The 16,755-nt window shown below is 36.5% G+C and overlaps 1 protein-coding gene across 1 annotated transcript in view; it reads right to left on the bottom strand.

The window, feature by feature from the left end:
* The window catches only part of TNFSF13B (TNF superfamily member 13b), a 40,755-nt gene that overhangs the window by 17,933 nt on the left and 6,067 nt on the right, over window positions 1-16,755 (bottom strand). The window contains exons 3-4 of the mRNA XM_089899384.1: window positions 16,597-16,684; window positions 522-578 (exon numbers count right to left, since the gene is read on the bottom strand). Of these exons, the coding sequence (XP_089755510.1) occupies window positions 522-578; window positions 16,597-16,684 (145 nt within the window). The remainder of the gene's footprint in view (window positions 1-521; window positions 579-16,596; window positions 16,685-16,755) is intronic.

The raw sequence follows: 16,755 nt of genomic DNA on the forward strand, positions 1-16,755 counted from the left end.
TTTTTAACGAGTATATGTAAAATATAAAGCAATAATTTCACACTGGAGATTTATCACAAAAATGTTATATTTATTTGTACATATACTTATTGATAAATTAATATAAAATGTATGTTCAGCTTTATCTTCATCCTATTGTAATATTCTACAACCTAATATAACAGAGAATGAATATTTGTGAAGAGGATCTTGAGGCACCATAGAAGCCAAAATCATTTCTAAATAATAAAATACTGAATTGGATTTAGTACTGATTTTGCTTTATCATGTGCTACTTATTTAAAATTTGTACGTATTAGTATCCTTAAGGTAATTCTCTTTGTTAGGTTATTACATTAGTCTAAATATTTACTCCCCAATCATTGTCAATAAATTTATTATTTTAAATCTGATTGTAAGAAATTTTGAGGCAGATAGGTGATTTGAGATGGAGTTTGAATACAATCTTTAGACTTGAAATGTACAGGTAATTGGACTGAATTGAATTCTAAGTGGAAACATTCCTGGGAATATTTTATTACCTTTTCGTATGGTAGGCATGTCACTGTCTGCAATCAATTGCAAGCAGTCTTGAGTGACTGAAAAACAAAAATATATCATTTTAGTTACTTGAAGAGAAATAGTAAGGGACTAAAGATGACCACGAATACAGAGCTGTAAACCCACTCTTCCAGTGACACCAAATCAGTTATACTTTCTATATTGCCTGTATGCTCTCCTTAAAATTACTTTAGGAAATGTGCCCACAGGTTCTTAATATAACTCGTACTTGAAATACAATATGTACTTGAAATTCAAGCTTTAGAAAAACTCTATATGCTGTTGAAATACAGTAAGTATATCATCTGAACAGTTTAGCTTAACTTATTCTAAAATGTTTATGCCTGTATAGAAAGCAAGTTTAGCCACTGTCATTTGTTTTTCAATTCTCTTAAATACACAAGCCAAATTATCAGATCACTCTAAAATGATTTTTTGTTTAAAAAATCTAACATTAAGTGACAACTCACTAGTACTGAAACTATCACTATTAACATTACTGAAAATAAAACTAATTGCTAAAATGCATTGAGCTAATATAAATCCAGGCAACTTCAAAAAAATCCCAAGATTTACATACTGGAAACTACGTCATGGAAAGTGTAAACAACCTGTCCAGTCCCCAGGGATAGAAAGTGACAGGGCCAGAGTTTAATCACGCCTGTTTCACTGTGGAGCCAAAGTCAGGCTTTTGGTAAAATGTTTTGGACTAGAAAGAGAAAGAGAGATACAACGTCTTTTTAGGATAAAAATGGAAGATTTCCCTGACACTGCATCACCAGTAAAGCTTCTGGGAAGCATCAATTCACATCACACATCACATATAGAATATTACACAGAGTATTCCAAAGAATACGTAACTACGCTATTAAATAAAGACAATGCCTTCGGGTAACAGCAAAGTAGGTACACTGCCTGTAGGAAAAGGAAACAAAGCAGTAAAGATCTACGGTAAATATGGAACATGAACCTAAGTATGCCCACTTTAAACTAAGAAAATATTAGTTTAGGTCGTTTATTATATAGCAGGTATTTTATTCTGCATTGAAGTAATGCTTTAAAAACATGCTTCGCAATGTATACACTTTAGGAGCTTATTAACACAGTGGAGAGTTCCTGCTGCAAGTCACTAATGGAAAACATGGAATAACAGATGTAATAATTATGTAATATTCTGAAGCTGTGCAAATGCATAGGCCTAAAAAGAATACTGTTACAGGCAGTGATCACATATGAAAACCTGCTAAGAAATTTCCCTTGGTATTTAAAGGTGGAACTATAATGATAGAAACTGCAATTCCTTTATAACCACGAGACTTTTCTAACACATTGTTATGTTAATGTGATGGTCTGGATAGGAGCACAACATTTTGGCCACTTTGTGGTTCTTTTATTGACCTGGAAAACAATGGCAGCGGTGTCTATGCCATAGGGAAATGTGACTCATTACTGCAGTTACTATGGCAGACCCTCTGCCACAGAAAATATGGAAAAGCATCGTAACAGGCAGAATAGCTGTGAATAAGGACAGCTTGAAAGAAAGGAACCACAGAACATCCAAAGCAGCCAAAGTCTGAAAAGCACAAGGTCTAGAGTCACCATATTAAACCTATTTTTCTAACAAACACTTCTTGAGGAATTACTACATACAAGGCACCATGATAAGTTTTGTGAGGGATGCAAGGGCCAATCAGAGCATGAAAAGCTCTAATCTTTCCTCCACAATGAAAAAGAAGAGGATCTTGACGAAAGTCAAAGTTAAATTTCCAAACTTTCCATCTTTCCTTTGTCATGTGCATGCATATTGTAAAGATTAAGTGAGATAATACATCTGAAACATTTAGTACTGTACTTGGGACATAATAATTGCAAAGTCAATCTTGGCTATTATTAGTGGTATTGTTCTTAGTAGCATCGAACCAAATAAACTGGGAACACAAGGGAAGGACATTAGGAGAGCAAGAAGACCAGGTGAAGCTGATAAAGGGCCCAAGGAAATACTAGAAATACTATTTCTTGTTTTTTGGTGTTTTTTTTTTGGCCACACGAGGCACCTGGGATCTTAGTTCCCCAGCCAGGTATCCAACACTTGCCCCCTGCACCCCTGCAGTGGAAACGCGGAGTCTTAACCTCTGGACCGCCAGGGAAGTCCCTAGAAATACTATTCCAATTAGCCCTCTCCTTGACTGTTTCCACAAACTCCTGTAGGAGACTTACCTTTTCTATTTAGACAGAAAGGGGTTTACCTAATGAGTGCTGCCTGGAAACTACCAAACTGATATGAAAGTATCTGAATTTTAATCTCCAAAGCCCAACTAAAACTTGGCCACAACCTACACATTGAAAAACTATGGTCTATTCTATCACACAGTAGCAGAAATCTATCTTTCAGAAGAAAATACACTATGGAGAGAAATTTTTATTTCATGAAATACTCTTCAGAAAAGAAAATGAGATATTAAAATGACAGTTCAAGAGTAGTGTTTGGGGCTTCCCTGGTGGCGCAGTGGTTGAGAGTCCGCCTGCCGAAGCAGGGGACACGCGTTCGTGTCCCGGTCTGGGAAGATCCCACATGCCGCAGAGCGGCTAGGCCCGTGAGCCATGGCCGCTGAGCCTGTGCGTCCGGAGCCTGTGCTCTGCAACGGGGGAGGCCACAACAGTGAGAGGCCCGCGTACCTCAAAAAAAAAAAAAAAAAAAAAAAAGAGTAGTGTTTGAATTATACTCACTAAAGCTAGTGCTATTCATTAGTTTTCCTTATTCCAGAGAAAGTCACTGGGCTTTTCAAGGAGATAAGTTCTTGGAAATAAGAACAGGACTTTCCATCCTGCCCTCATTAGATGCTGTTCAGGTCCCATCAACCCTATCAGTGCTACTTACCTCTTCAGCTTTCAACTCCTCCTTTTAAGGAAATTTGATATCTATTATCAACTTATCTCCAGTTCAGTCTTTTAGGACTCTCTTTCCAATTCAACATAGATCTGATTTTAGACTATAGATTATTGCTCACAAAAAGTTGGCCAAGAGAGCAGTACTGTTTTTGTATCTCCCAATAGCATAGATATCCAACCACAAGAGATTTGAGAATGCATAGTCTAATATAAGAAACATAATATTGATAATTGTAGTATTAATTGACTGTGTTTGGTTTTCAAATGTCTTTCACACATCTTTCCTGCTGCTACAGTTGAGGGGAATTATACAAGAGTTTGAGAATGGTTTATCTTTTTAACTAAGCAAGGCAGTAGCATACATTAAAACATTTCTGCGTCAATGGGGAGACACGTATTTCTAAATATATATATATCTCATATTATAATGATGTGAGAACCACAGATAATTAATCTTAAGTACATTTTTACAGCATAAGAAAATTTCCTCATAATATTAAACCATGTGAAAAATATTTCTAAAAACAAAACATTATACTGATGACAAAACTAGCTTACAAAAGAGAATTCCTAAAATAAGAACTTTTAGACAAAAGTCATTTGCTATTGCTCAATATTTGATATAATAAAATCCAACCAACTCCACAATTAGAATAGTGGTTGGACTGACTGAGATTGAAAACCACCTTTTAAAGTGGCTTTTAATCAGGAAAAGAGATTTATAGGTTTATGGAATTGCTAATATCTGTCGTATTGTTTTCTGTGTTGGAACCAAACCTTTTCAAACTGGAATCCAGTTTATTATACATTATTTCCACAAAGCTAAATCTAATAGAAACTACCATAAATAATGCAATTATTGCAGATTATACGTGGTTCCCATGAAAAGCATCCCCCATGAGCTTTTCCCATTACTCGTGTCCTGTCCATATGACCTACACCCACTAACTCCCAAATTTCTCACTCATCTCATTCAAGAAGCTTCTTCTAAGCTCTTCAGTCTGAGTGAGACGCCCTTCCTTCATCTTCTTTTATCTTTCTTCTTTTTTCTGTTGCCTTACTTATTACATTGTACATTTTTCAAGAATGAGGACTCTGGAGATGATGCCTCTCTTCATTTCTGTAGAGCTTTCATTCAGTACATGGAAGTCATGACAAATGTAGGAGTTGGAATTTTCTTGAGCTAGTTTTGAATAAATCATCAGTGGCTGGAATAGTTAGTTAAGAGAAATCCCTTACAGATCTAAATAATGCTGGACATAGATTTATGAAGAAATCAAAGAAATCATGGTTTTAGGATAAACATTTCTACTGGAATGGGAAGAAAAAATTTTAGGGGTGGAAACTGGATTATAAAGTATTATTTGATCAGGGATAAGCAGTTTGTGTAACTGGCAACATTTATTAAGTTACTTATTGGTAACTTACAAAAACAATGAATTGAGAGAGTTTTGAAAGAATTTCTAGAGAGCTAGGTTGAGAAGTCTGTATTTGACTTACTAGAAAATAGAAAAAATATTAGGAATTCTTAATCTTGAGAGGGGCTTGCCTGATACATGTTGTGCCTGAGAAAGACAAAACATGTGTCTACGTGTAGAATGAACTGCTGTAAAGGGAGAATGAAAGCGAAGGTTCAGCTCTTGACTGGTAATAAATATAATATGTGGGTGATTTGGTCTAAAATGCAATCATGTAAGTGGAGCACCCAAGACAAACTGTGAAAAAAATTTAAAAGTTTCTGACTAATGAGTATATGTGCTTGAAGGAGAATTAAAAACTAATAATAAAAGCAGGTTTTCAATTCTGGGGAATTCACAAAGATGGCAGCACTATAATGGCCTTGGGGAAGTGAGAAAGGGGTGCTGAATTTTTGGAGGGCTTGGAATGAAGCTGATAAAGTAGAAATAAATATAACGGATAGAAGTAAAGAAATATATTTGAATTGAAGATTTTCTATGTGTATATGTGCACAGAAAGAGTCTTGACATGAACTGGAAGTTGCCATGTACCACTCATAATATAATCATGTTCTATGACTAAAGTAAGGCAGGATATGTAAGATGGCAGCCCTCTGGATAGCCTCATAAGAGTAAAGTAACAAAGATAAAAAACCCCCCAAAAATACCATCTTCGTCTAATGTTGTTTAATTTTGCAAATGATCAAATATTTTAACTTAAAATTACCAATTTTATAGTTGTCATCATCTCCACAGGATATGTTTTTTCTTCGGTCATGACTTCTTTGCATTATTTTAGGATATTTCACTTTTTTTTTTTTTTTTGCGGTACACGGGCCTCTCACTGTCGTGGCCTCTCCCGTTGCGGAGCACAGGCTCCAGACGCGCAGGCTCAGCGGCCATGGCTCACGGGACTAGCCGCTCCGCGGCATGTGGGATCTTCCTGGACCGGGGCACGAACCCGCGTCCCCTGCATCGGCAGGCGGACTCTCAACCACTGCGCCACCAGGGAAGCCCAGGATATTTCACTTTATTAATGACGCATACTCAGAAGGCACTGGGTATCACTAACTTACCAGTGAAGGACATTAGTTTCATAACACAACGTGCAAACAGCTCTGAAGTCAAGGAAGGTAAAACCAAAAATAGAAATACACCTGAATATCTGGAGAAAGGTAGCAATAAATGGCACAGTTGGCTGTTACATTTTCAACTCCCACTTGGACATTCCCACCTGAACGCCATAGTGATACCTCAAGTTTCATCTGCCTCAAATCTATTTCTTGATCTTCTCCACACACACTCACCTCTCACTCCTTCTCTGTTTTCTCTCTTAGTGGATATATAACTGTCCTCTGAGTTGCCCAAACTAGAAACTTTATAAACATGCCTTATTTCTTCCTCCTCAATCTTGAAATTCAACTAATAACCAAGTTCTAATGGTTTGAACTTTTAACTTTCATTCAATTAAGATTTCATCTCTCATTCATCCATTCAACAATTTTACTGAGCACTAGATTTGTGTCACATGTTGCACTTAGGGATACCAAAAAAAAGGAGATATAATTCCTACCCCCATGGAGATTACAATCTAGTGGGAAGAACAGGCATGAATGAGTAGCACCAAAACAGAATTAAAATTGCAACTGTAAGAGAGATACAGTGCCTAGATGTCTGATCCAATGAGGAAGGCTTCTTTGAATGGTGGCAAGTTTGGCTGAAGGGGAGAGGGAGAGAGAGAGAGAGAGAGAGAGAGAGAGAGAGAGAGAGAGAGAGAGAGAAAGAGAGAAAGAGGGAGAAATGGTAAGATGGAGAGCATCGTAGCCTAAATTCAGATCTTTACCCTCACCATTCTTCACAATTACCTTAGTCTACCTAGTTGTGCCTCTTCCATTTTCTACAATTCCTAGTCCATCACTTGCATTTCCTCCAGAATTATCTTCCTAAACCCAAATCCTATCTTGTCCTTTTCATGTTTATAATTCCTTCAAAGGATTTCTTTGCACACAAAATCCAAGTCTACCTGCACAGCCTCGTGACCCTCCTCTCCCACCCCCACTGTACTTAAACACGCCTTCTCAGAACAGGAGGTCGGCTTCATGTTTCCAGGACCTTGTATCTGCCATTCCCTACGGCTAAATATTCCTCACCTTTCCAACTGGTGAAACCTCATTCATGCTTCAGGGCTCAGGTCACATATCAAATCTTTCCCTGATCCTTCTAGCTAAATATTTGATACCATTACACTTTGTACGTACATCTATTGAAATACATTTCACTGTATGTACTAATTGTTTCTATAACTGCTTCCATCCCTAGACTGTGAGTCACTTCATATTAAGGGCCATCATTTACAAATTTGCAGTGTCTGATTTACAGCACATTAAAAAAAAATCTGTGGAACAATTTAGAAAAGAAAGACATCATACCAACATCTAACCTTTCCAAATAATTTTTAAAAACCCCATCCTTACATCCAAATTTATAAGACATGTTAAATCAAATTAAATTAATGTTTTAGGGAAAATAGGTTCCAGTAAAAAAAAAAAAAAAACCTATGTCCACGATGTCTGAACTCTGTAACAATAAATCTTTGGGTCCACGGTTTTATGGAAAACATTCTTCATAACGAATAATCTCAATAAGTTTTTGAAACGTCATCCATAGAACTGTAGCACGCTATAATATTTTTAAAAGTAAATGGTTGTGTGCTATTTCTCTAGAATTTCTTACTCTCTAGTTGCCAGAAGAATCTCTAGGGTAGTAGATAGAAGAGAAAAAAGATGAGCTGAAGTGTAGCTTCACAACTTGTGTCAGCAGATACCATGAAGCAGTCATTTTCCATTTCTTTGTCTACCTGACACAGGATAGTCAGAGGAGAGGGATGGAGAGGAGAAGAGGAAAGCCTGAACTTCAATCAATCAACATTTGCAAAAATCCCCAAGGAGACGGCCGCTTACTATAATAAGGTCTCTTCTTGTATTTTTTCTATTTCCTGTTTTATTACTGTTACCATACCTTGGATACACTCTCCTCTTACCCACATCTACTCAACCTTTAAAACCCAGCTCAGCTCTTCTCGACCACGGTCTAGATGATCTTTCAGTCTGTGATCTCCACTACTGACATCCTGTGATTCCATAACTAGCTATCCTTCTCACTGGTAATAATACTAATAATAATTTAGGCTTCTCCAGGATCCAATAACTTTTCTCAAAACTGGTGCTTTATTTGAACATTAAGCACATATAGCTCACGTGATCAAAAAAGCTCAGAATTTATAGTCGAGATAATAAATTCAACCTTAGTTCTTAAACCAATTAGCTATTTAATCATGAGATTGACACAATTTTGAAATATTTTTTCTTATCTGTAAACTGAGAAAAACAATATCTATTTCATAGTGTTGTGAGAATTAGTTGAAGGCATAATTTGCACGTGTTTTGTAAAGGCAAAAGACATTGTTATTTTTTAATTATTTATTATCTTGAAATTTACATTAGTTTTTTAAAACTTCTCCAACTCAGTACTGGGTTTCTGAAAAGAGGGGTTGGCTGTGCCTGCTTCAATTCTCTCACCTAAAATGCAGACAATAATGCCAGCACTGCAGGGTTACGAAGAGGGCAAACGATAATCACAGGTCCACAGGGTCTAACCCAGAGCTTTCACATGGACCGTACTCGGCTAATTTCATTTCATTTCTCTCCCCTTTTCTGCATATTCTGGAGAGCCTACCTCAGAGCTTTGCACAGTAGGTGTCTCCTCTATTTTGAGAGAAGTCTGTTTCTTCTCTAACTCCTCAGAAATGGGGATACTTTTGGCTTTTTCTGATATGTCCTTTGAGGAATTTTTATTTTTTTAACATCTTTATTGGAGTATAATTGCTTTACAATGGTGTGTTAGCTTCTGCTGTATAACAAAGTGAACCAGCTATACGTATACATATATCCCCATATCCCCTCCCCCTTGTGTCTCCCTCCCACCCTCCCTATCCCACCCCTCTAAGTGGTCACAAAGCACCGAGCTGACCTCCCTGTGCTATGCGGCTGCTTCCCACGAGCTACCTACTTTACATTTGGGAGTGTATATACGTCCATGCCACTCTCTCACTTCGTCCCAGCTTACCCTTCCCCTTCCCCGTGTCCTCAAGTCCATTCCCTACGTCTGCGTCTTTATTCCTGTCCTGCCCCTAGGTTCATGAGAACCATTTTTTTTTTTTTTAGATTCCATATATGTGCGTTAGCATACGGTATTTGTTTTTCTCTTTCTGACTTACTTCACTCTGCAGGACAGACTCTAGGTCCATCCATCTCACTACAAATAACTCAATTTCGTTTCTTTTTATGGCTGAGTAATATTCCATTGTATAAATGTGCCACATCTTCCTTATCCACTCATCTGTTGATGGACACCTAGTTTGCTTCCACGTCCTGGCTATTGTAAATAGTGCTGCAGTGAACATTGGGGTGCATGTGTCTTTTTGAATTATGGTTTTCTCAGGGTATATGCCCAGTAGTGGGATTGCTGGGTCGTATGGTAGTTCTATTTGTAGCTTTTTAAGGAACCTCCATACTGTTCTCCATAGTGGCTGTATCAATTTACATTCCCACCAATAGTGCAAGAGGGTTCCCTTTTCTCCACACCCTCTCCAGCATTTACTGTTTGTAGATTTTTTGATGATGGCCATTCTGACAGGTGTGAGGTGATACCTCATTGTAGTTCTGATTTGCATTTCTCTAATGATTAGTGATGCTGAGCATCCTTTCATGTGTTTGTTGGCCATCTGTATACCTTCTTTGGAGAAATGTCTATTTAGGTCAAAGAAAATCCCACCACAACAAAAGAGCAGCTGCCCACTGCAGATCCTGTAAGTAGGACTTGACCTATAAAAAGCATCATTAACCGTTAAAACTAATATCACCCATTTCTACGAACTATTAATGAGAATGCATCCCTCGATGTTATGAATTTATTGTCAAAATACCTAGAATGTCTGCAATTTTTTTTAATGTTGAAACAATAAAGAATTATTGAGCTTTCAGGGATTAGACAGAAAGACTTACCCTGGCCTCCCTACTTAAAATACAGACATGTCCTCTTACCCTTCTTCACCCTTAACTCTGCTGGTTCTCTTAACCCTGCCCTACATTTTTCACTTTTGCAATGTATTTGACATTTTCTAGTATTATAATTTCCTCATTAATTATGTTTATTGATTATTTTCTATGGCTTTCCACCTCACTGCAATGTAATCTCCAATGCACGGGAAACTTTTATCTGTTTGTCTTCTAATCAATACCCAACAACTAGAACAGCGCTTGGACCTCCTATAGGTCAGGGAAGGTTGGAAGAGATACAATATCGCTTCTGGCTTCACTGGTTGATTCGCTTCCTGGCTCTTCTGTTTCTCAAAACTTTAAACTTGATAAGAACAGGGTTCAAAGGTTTGGTTACCAGGTCACTATTTTCATTTAAAATACTTTTGTGGAAATTGAACAGAATCCAGCTCTTGCAACACTGAAAAGAAGGCTCTCCTTATTTAAAGCAGGAGAAAAGAAAAATAACACTCAGGGAAGATTCTGGTCAAAGGTCACCATGACAGCAGCCAGCTGTTTCTGTTCTAGGAAAGAACACACCCTTGCTGGGTAAGAGGCTGCTGTTAGCCTCATCTGGGGACAAATTGGATGGCTGAGTTATACACTGCATGCTTTTAACACTCACTTTACAGCCTTGTAAGTTACAGCTGAGCCCGAAATGCCAATGAAGCAAAGACTGGATGTTACAGACCCCTCAGACACCCCATCTTTTCTTGCAAAGGAAATGCACTATGGATTTCAAGAAAGAAATGTTAATATTTCAAAAATATTAATAGTATTGATATCTTTATGTTTAACAACAAAAATGTTTACCCCAGAGAAATACTTTAGTTATACTCTTAGGTGTTAACTTATGTGCATTATGTTCAAAACTCTGATTTTTAAAAACTATTAAATGCATTCTGGTGTCCTGGATGGCTCCCGGAACATGGTAAGACCTTAGCGGAAAAGCTGGTGAAATTCAAATAAAGTCGGGAGTTCAGTTAAATCCTAATGTTGGTCTCTAAGTTGTGACAAAGGTACCATGGTAACATAAGATGTTAACATTAGGGGAAACGGCATGAGGGATATATGGCAGCTCACTGCACTGTTATTGCAACTTTCCTGTAATTCTAAAATAATTTCAAACTAAAACGTTTATTTAAAAATGGAGAAAAATAAAGTAGATTGGTCAGAATTTTACAATAAATATTTGAAAGGTAAAATATGGGCAAATTTTTCTGCTCTTGTTTTTATATTTCTTTGAAATGCTCATGCTTTCACCACTTCATGACTTTTTTGTTTTTTGGTTTTTTTTAACTGTTTGGCTGTGCCATGCAGCACGGGGATCTTAGTTCCCCGACCAGGGATAGAACCTGCACCCCCTTCACTGGGAGCACAGAGTCTTAAGCCTGGACTGCCAGGGAAGTTCCTTTCACCACTATTTTTAATATTACAGTTGAGATGAGTATAATAAACATTATTAATAAAAAATAATTTTTGTCTTTCTATAATCTAAAATACATGGGTTTCTGATAACTTAAACTCCCTACTGAATAACAAGGGAAAAAATGAAAGGTCACCTAATTTTATTAATAAACTGTTTTAATTCAGTAGGAACCCATTTGGAAGAATTCACTTTCTTGATGGACTCTGAAGATGCTTATCTTTAGATTCTTGAAATGAATAGAATTATAGTTAAGTGCAGGTTCAAAACATGGGTCATCATGATTTCATCTGTGAAGAAATTTTCATGTGTAATATTTTCAAAGCCATGTCACTTTAGTGTTTTTGTTTTTGTTTTTTTTTTTCTAATTGGGACTATCTCCAAATACACTTATGGGCTTAAAAGTGAATTTTTGGCTATTGTAAGCCATTTGGCAATTTAAATCCTGGATTTCCCCACATTTCTGTTTGTTATATTATAACCATAAATTATCTTATGAAACACATGAAACTTACTGAGACTTTCATTTGAAACACAACATAATTAAGAAAAACAAAACTGGAGCCACAGCACCAAATTCTAGAATGAAGTAAAAGCAGCACGTTTACTCCAGGGGTGGTCTGCAAGAAATACTAAATGGGTGTGTAGGCTGATGGTGACGTCTGCCCTTCACCTACTGCTGTTCAGCTTGCGAATTTCACTGACCTGTGTCCTGAAGATACATGCCCTTTTCTGTGTGTAAACAATATGTCAATTAAAATTTTAAAAAATTAAGCTAAAAACCCAGGAAACTATAGTTAAAGAAGTTGCTGAATATGGGAGCTTCTCTGTGACTTTTCAATGAGCCCAAACAGTGCCTCTACCTGGTGCACCAAGAGAGTCCGAGGCAAGGGGTTTCCAGACTGCCCCTGCGACTTTAGCCTTATGATCATGCTCATTCTTTGGTTAATTAGTTATTTTAAAGGTCAAGTTAAAAAAATTTCATAAGATGGCCTTTGATCAAAACCTGACAAATGAAGAAATATGGGAAAATCCCTTCCCCCTAAAAATGATGCCAAATCATTCTGTCTTATTTGATATTGAGCCCAAAATTGATTAACACATATTCATGGAATACCTACAGGGTGCAAGTGTCATGATGAATATACAAAAGGAGAAATAGGACCAGACCACAGAAGTCTCTACTCTTTAGTTGAACAGACGGGGTATACACAAATGAAAAGAAAACAACCTTCCTAGGTAATATGTGATGAGTATCAAATACCAATGCAATAACTAGGCTTGCTGTGTGCTGGGGAGGTTCGACTTTCTAGCCCACGGCATACTGGAATTTACTTACAAACTGAATATCCACACAATAAAAATTGAGATGCCTGGTGAAATTTGGGTTGGATTTATAGAAAAATAAGAACGAGTAACATTCTGGTATGTTACTTAGCAATATTCAGCTGTGAACCTTTTTGACACAGTTATAAAATAATGACCACCTGATGTTGAGGAGTATATACAGAAAGCAGAGTATTTTAGACAAAGTCTAGAATAATATTATAAATCTGTTAAGTATAGATCCACTGAGTGTACTACTGACGTGGCTTAAAAATAAGCGTGAGATCAAATACTAAATCATTTACTGCAAATTCTATGTTTTTTAGCAGTTTAACAAGCTATTTGAAAATGCTAAGACTCCTCATAGCAATAAACCCTTTTAAATTTAACTATGAAAGAATAGTGAAACCTATATAAGGAAAACTGTCTTATTGTGAAATTTAAAATTCTATATTTAATAGAGATATTAAAAATTCTTGAATATATCAATTCAAAGTGTGAACATTCATTTTCTTCTTCAGAGTTACAGTTTTTCTAAAATTCCAACAAAAACGTTTATAGAAAATGAATAAATAAAATAGAAACTAATGCTTTGAAAGTAAAAGGGATAACTCTGGCTTTTGAGTTTTACTTAAAATAAATCACAACTAGAATGGAAACCAAAACCAAAGAAAGTTGTTAGATTCAAACTGCATAGTATTTTCTCAATTCCAAAAAAAGGACCCTACCAAACAGAAAACAAACAAAAATCATGGAGTCTCAGACAACTTTCTTGGTATATATATATGCATTAATTTTGGAGTAAGGCTAAACAAAATAAATTTTCCCTGCACAAAGGGACAGTGTCTAAAACAACATTCAAGCCAATTTCATTGACCGGGAATAACTGATATTACCTATCACTAAGGTTCTGGTCTTCAAACCCTTCATGTGGGATCTATGAATGTTAATAAATATATGTAGAGAGAGATTTAGAGATATGTACTAAGTATATTTATAGAGTATATATATATACACTATATATACAATACATATATATGTGTATATATATATATATATATACACATATATACAAACACCATATATATGCTACATTAGGGTTTATAAAAATCTAAGGCAAACCATGATAATGACCATAGTGACTACATCTGGGCTATGGAAACCAGGTGCATTCTGATTCATTGGTTAGAACTTTCTGCTATTCTCCAGACTTTCTAAAAATTGCAAATTTGGGGGGGAAAATTTTTGTCAGTATACAATTTTTGGATGCCATAGTAACACAAATATGAAAAAATATTCACACGGGAGGAAATTTTAAAATATTAATAGAACATATTTTGGTCAAGTGGGACTCAGGGAGTTACTGATTTCTTACTCAATTCTTTCCTTCTTAAATCTGATGTAATGAGTCTATATCCTCTTTGGAATGGAAAAGTTAGGGTTTAGTTTTAATATTAATATTTAGAGGCAGGGGAATACTAGCAGACAAGGTTGAAGAAGATTGAGGCATCCTCACCCTACTAGGCATTGAAGCTCATTTTATTATAAAATTACTTAAAATATTTAATACAAATAGGAAACAAATCAATGAAAAAAAAAGTCTCAAAATAGATTCAACTATAAATGAGGAACTTAATATAATATAGTAAGCATTCCAATGCAAATGAGTTAAAAAGAACCATCTAATGAACTTGGCCGAGATATTTAGCAATAGTTTGGAAGGAAAAAGTAAAAGAAGAAAGGGGAAGTTAAGGAAGGAAGGAAGGAAGTTCCAAAGAAAGGAAGTTAGTATGACATGACCTACCAAAATAAACTCCAGGACTAATGGATTAAATACCAAACTACAACACTAAATTACAAAAAAAGTCAAAATGGCAGAGAAAAGAATAAACTACTTAAGAGATTATGAACAAATATATTTTTAGCTTTGATGTACTACAGAAAATTTAAAAAGTGTATCACATTAAATATACAGATGCAAAATCTCTGTACAAGTTTAAAAACCTGCAAAATATTGTGAAAATATTTACATCAAAATTTTGATAAACAATATGCCTAATATAGAGTTTATTCAAAATTATTTTAAAAATAGGACAAGTGAGGGAAGTTATAAATAAAAATTAGAAGATAAAATTGGAAGTTATCAAAATATGCAGAAATAAGTTAGTAAGCAAGCAAAAAATTAAATTTGAGGCATTCTTTTACAACTACCAAACTAGCCAAAATATATTTTTAAAGATAAAATGCTGTAAGAATGTGGAGAACTTGTACACTGCATTTCTGATTACATACATTTGTAATTCATTTTGAAAACAGTATGGCAACAGGTAGCAAGGGTGCTAAAGATGTTCATCCTCTTTGGCTCAGACATTCCATGTATGGAATTTATATTGAATATATGCATAAAATTCCTCAGAAACAAAGAGATCTGCACAAAAATTTTGGCATGTTCCATTCTATCAAAAAAATTGGAAATGATCATGATAAATAATTGTATGATAACAAATAAATATGGATGTGTGAGAATTACTTAGAAACAAGGAAAACATTTATTGTATATATACAATATATATATATATATATACTATATATATATATATATAAAACATTTACAGTATATATACTGAATTTTTTCAATTATGTAAAAAATATAGATGATAAAACGCAAAATATGAAAATAATCGATGTGTTAAAGCATAGTAAAAATATGAGTGCTTTCCAGTTTTAAAATTTTTAAACCCAATTGTTTCTGATAATTGGCACAAAGATATGATAACCAGATACAAAATTTACAGTTGTATAAAACGAGGAAGAATTTTTTCCACGAATAAGGCATTTAGTGAAAAATAAGTTTACAGAAGGAGCATCCTGTGTGTGTGTGTGTGTGTGTGTGTGTGTGGTGTGATAGGACACCTATTCTGTCTCTCATGCACTTCTGTTCAGAAGTACAAATACATGTAAATAATTACACCTGTTGGGTCTGACTCACACTCACCGTGAAGATGAAAGGAAACAGGAGGTGTGACGATACCTCTCCTAGTACAAGCCTGCCTGGCACATTCTAGGGGCTCAAGAAAAGGTTCCTTCAATATAAAAGGGAAACAGCACCAAGGATTTGTTAAATTGCAATATTAGTAAGTGCCATTCAAATGCTCTTTCTCAGCCTTGAGATGAAGGAACTAGAGCTGAATCACGTCTTGGGAGGCCCCACCAAACCTGAGGTGTCAGGGACGCACACAGTTCTGTGGGACATGTGCAGCAGGAAGAAAGGTAGCGATCGCTAAGGAACTATTACAAGGAGGCTATAAACGTGTGTGGAGCTCCAGGAAAAAGCACACATTAAAGAAAAGCATTAAAATCTCTGTGTGTGTGTGAGTGTGTGTGTACAATAAGCTTTTTTAAAAAAAGCAAGACACCAAATAAAGCAGAAACATGCACCTGCCTCCGGGGCGATCTACACGTGGTTTCACTGCGGCTACGCCCCCCAGGAGATGCTGTCTGGCTGCCCTTCGCTGACAAAAGCTCATTCTACACTGGCACGTGGTGCTTTGTTCCTGCACTGCCAGACGATGCTCCTGATGTAGGAGTGAACTATCTATTGGAGGGGAAATGTGGGCCCCTTTCCCCTTTTTTAAAGTGCCGCACAGATAAATACCTCTCCCCACAAAACCTGCTCACCGTAGGACAAAACGTGCTGTCGGCCTATTACATCGGCCAGGACTTGGCTTTCCCTGGAGCCACACCCGGCTGGGACGGCAAGTTGGCAAGTGTCCAAGTTTCCACGTCCTGTCTGGCTCCCCTCTGCTCCTCACCTGTGAACTGGGATCCCTGACTCCTAGCCGCTTCTGTGCCCCAAACATACCTGTTTCTTCTGCATCCTGCAGGCCACGCTTACTCCTGCTGCTTTGGCTGGAGTTGCTTTCTCCTGGAGCTGGTAGTGCAAAGCTCCCCTGCCAAGAGAAAAGGCCCCCGTTATTGCCAGGGCGTCTGGGTGCGGGAGCATGGGGCTGGGGCTGCCGCA

Source organism: Delphinapterus leucas, chromosome 18 (assembly GCF_059928025.1).
Source record: "Delphinapterus leucas isolate spDelLeu-1000000601 "Yukka" chromosome 18, BTC_Dleu_Yukka2, whole genome shotgun sequence".
Lineage (NCBI taxonomy): Eukaryota > Metazoa > Chordata > Mammalia > Artiodactyla > Monodontidae > Delphinapterus > Delphinapterus leucas.